Genomic DNA, 3,115 nt, shown 5'->3' on the forward strand with positions numbered 1-3,115 from the left:
GGTCACGACACCTGTCCCCTGCATTCAGGAAACAGGGCATGCAGGCGCACAGAACGGAAACATGTTGCTTCACTAAAAAATGACACGCTCGGACCTTTCTGCTGGAAGGTGCAAAATTTTGCTTTCAGTAAGAGGTTTTTTTGCTGTGGGTTTTTTGTTTTTTTAAAGACTTCAAAAAGTTCGTTAAACTTTCCCTGTGTAAAAACAACACAAGAGCTAAAAATGAGAAAGAAGGAGAAAGCAAACTCGACAGAATTGTCCGTCCCTTTGGTCTCGTTCTCTGCTTAACTCCCCTTGAAAAGAGAAGCAGGCAATGGTGGGTGTGCCACCCGTGGGGTTCCCCCCTGGGTTGGCGCATACCCTAGTCAGGCGACCTGGGCTTAGGTATGGCATGTCCTACGGAACATTTGAATGACCAGCTACTAATTCGATCTGACAGGGAGCTGGGATTATTCTTCAGCCAAGAACTACCAGCCCTATTTCAAGCCTAGGCAAACACACTGGTTTATTTTTCGTTCCCTCCCCTGCCATTTCAGCCTCGACCTCCCCTGGGGGGAAATCTGGCCCATCTCAGTAGCACTTCCTGTGCACAATGTAGGGCCCCTGCTCCTGGTATTGTTCTTTTCTGATCCAACATGGCTGGAAGTTTTTCAAGGAAGCGAGAATGGATCCCCCCGTCCAGACAGAATAGTGCCTCAACGGGGCACTTGTGACTTTCACTTTTGTGTTGGTGTGCACGGTAGCCAGGAGCTCATGAGTAAACCTCTTTTCCAAGCCCTCGAAGAGGGATGACCCTCCGCACAACATGATGTTTTCATACATTTCCTTCCTCGATTCTTCGGGGACCTTCTTTAAGCTTTTCTGGGCCATGCCGTGGATTCCTAGAAGAGTCAGGCCTGGCATTTGTGGAGGGCTGAACAACATCTCCGGACACTGAAACCTCTCTTTCCCCAAAGTGATCACTTGGCCATCGGGCAACTGGTAGTCCACCATGTATTCCCGCTTGGGACGATTCCACTCATTCTCAAAATCGAGGGCCACATAACAGCATTTTCGTTTGATGTCATCAATGACGTCCAGCATTCTTTCGTCGAAGGAGTGCCCCAGGTCCTTAAGAAGGTCCATCAGAAAAGACGTCAGATTGGCTCCAGCAATGTCCATCCGTTCTGTGGCATGTGGCAAAATGTACCCTTGATGGACCGGCACGGTGTGTGTCATGCCATAGCCTGTGTCTACCACCAGCCCACTAATCTTCCCATGGGCATACACTGACAAGACAGACTGATATGCCACATACATCCCTGGAGAGTTGAGGGACTCAAAAACAACCTCCACCAACTTTTCTCTGTTTGTAGTCGGACAGAGGGGCGGATCGGACATTAAAAGGGCATGGTCTTCTGGAGCAACTTTGAGGTCATGGTAGAAGAGGTGCCTCCACAGGACTTCAGCTGCCTCCCAGTCTACGATTATGCCATGTCTTACCGGCCAACAGATATCAACGTCAGTCTCCAACCGAGCTCGCTCCCCGATGAAGGTGTCTGGTCTGTCTCTTCTAGTCCTCATGGACCTTTCTGTAGGATGCCCAACCACAGTCTCAATGACCGACTGGGGTGTCTGTTGACCTGCAAACCCAGCTTTACATGTTCCAGTGCCAGTATCGATCACAACAGCTCCCGTCTTGACCACTGCACGGCCTCTCTCTGGAGTTCTTGACCTCCCCCTGGTAGCACCCCTTTCTGCCGAAGAGTGCCGAGATCTGGATGACTGGTCCAACGCATGTCCCGGGGAGGGGTTCCTTGATCTGGGATGCCCCGGGCTGACCAACCTCAGCCCTGGGCTCTTCGATCGTGAGGAGCCCGGACTCCTTGTCCGTGAAGGGCCTGGACTGGAAGACCTGGCACTCCTGAACGACATTTCTAATGAGCCCTAAGGGTGAGGTACAACACCAGAGTGCCAGCTCTTTGCCCCTTATGCTGTCGTCATAAAGGAGAATGACGATGTCACATCAGTGCCTTGGGTGGACTGGCTTGGACCAGGTTTTGAAACATTCCACAAGAAACAATGGGCAGCGGGCTGGAATCCCGGAATCTTAAGGGCGAATGGAACACCACGTGCCATCCATGCAGGCATGGGCAGATGTCAGGCTTGATTTTTCTTTTTTAAAAATGAAACAAGACTCCCACGGTCCGCCACCTGGAGCAGACATACACTTAGCAGTAACGACCAGGGTCCTTCTGGCCACATTCCCAGCCCCAGGAATGTTTTTTTCAGGCTCAGGACCAGTGCAGGCTGGTGGCTCTGAGGTCAGTGAGCAGAGAATCCCACCCTCGAGCTTCCGGGCTCCACCCTCTTGTCAGGGGAAGGGGAACCTCAGGAAATGTGGCAACCTGAGCAGCGATATCCACTAGAACCGCCTGCAGCGTGAGGCTCCTGAGAAAGGTCACGACACCTTCCTCCTGCGGTCAGGAAACAGGACATGCAGGCACACAGAACAGAAACATGTTGCTCACTGAAGGAGGGGGTCCAGGAACCTGTTTTGCCCAAGGGTCCTCCGAAACCTGGACCAGGCACTGGTTGGATCCAGACCTGGTCATCCTTGGAGCAGACCCTTTAAAATCAATGGGACTGAACTTAGCATGGCTCTGAATATGAGTCCATCTAGATCCAATCCGCCATCTCTGTTTTTGCAGGTTGTACCTTGTTTAAAATACTGCTAATGGCTCAACTTGTTCTCCGGACCAGGAGGTGGGAAAACCTGCAGTGTGCCGGATGTTGCTGGATTCAAATGTCCATCAGCCCCAGTCAACACAGCCAGTAGCCAGAGACGATGGGAGCTGGAGTCCGACAAGACGTGGACAGCCACCCCCTGTACCTGCTCCACACATTAAGATTTGGACCCAGGATTTGCCTTCCGCGAAAGGTGGTGTGGACCCCAACAGAAAAATGGTTTCCCACTACTACTTCAAGCCATGATAGGTAATGGAGCCTCCATCTTCAGAGACGGGATACCTGTGAGCTCAGCAGAGGAGGGATGTTGCTCTCACACTCTGGTTATTGGCTTCCCAGAGTTCATCTGGTTGGACCCTGATCAGTTATGGCAAGGATGCAGATCCTC

General features: G+C 51.7%; 1 protein-coding gene across 1 annotated transcript; it reads right to left on the minus strand.

Moving 5' to 3' along the window:
- Positions 1–570: 570 nt before the first annotated feature.
- On the minus strand, positions 571–1,914 carry LOC146333701 (actin-like protein 9). Its single transcript, XM_084826262.1, has 2 exons — positions 1,811–1,914; positions 571–1,756 (listed from the first exon to the last, which is right to left on the minus strand). Exons 1-2 carry the CDS (start codon positions 1,912–1,914, stop codon positions 571–573), a joined length of 1,290 nt encoding a protein of 429 aa, XP_084682388.1.
- Between the last annotated feature and the right edge of the window lie 1,201 nt (positions 1,915–3,115).

The sequence above is a fragment of the Heloderma suspectum genome, chromosome Z (genome assembly GCF_057233095.1).
Source record: "Heloderma suspectum isolate Gila_16-S chromosome Z, 16-S_ref, whole genome shotgun sequence".
Classification (NCBI taxonomy): domain Eukaryota; kingdom Metazoa; phylum Chordata; class Lepidosauria; order Squamata; family Helodermatidae; genus Heloderma; species Heloderma suspectum.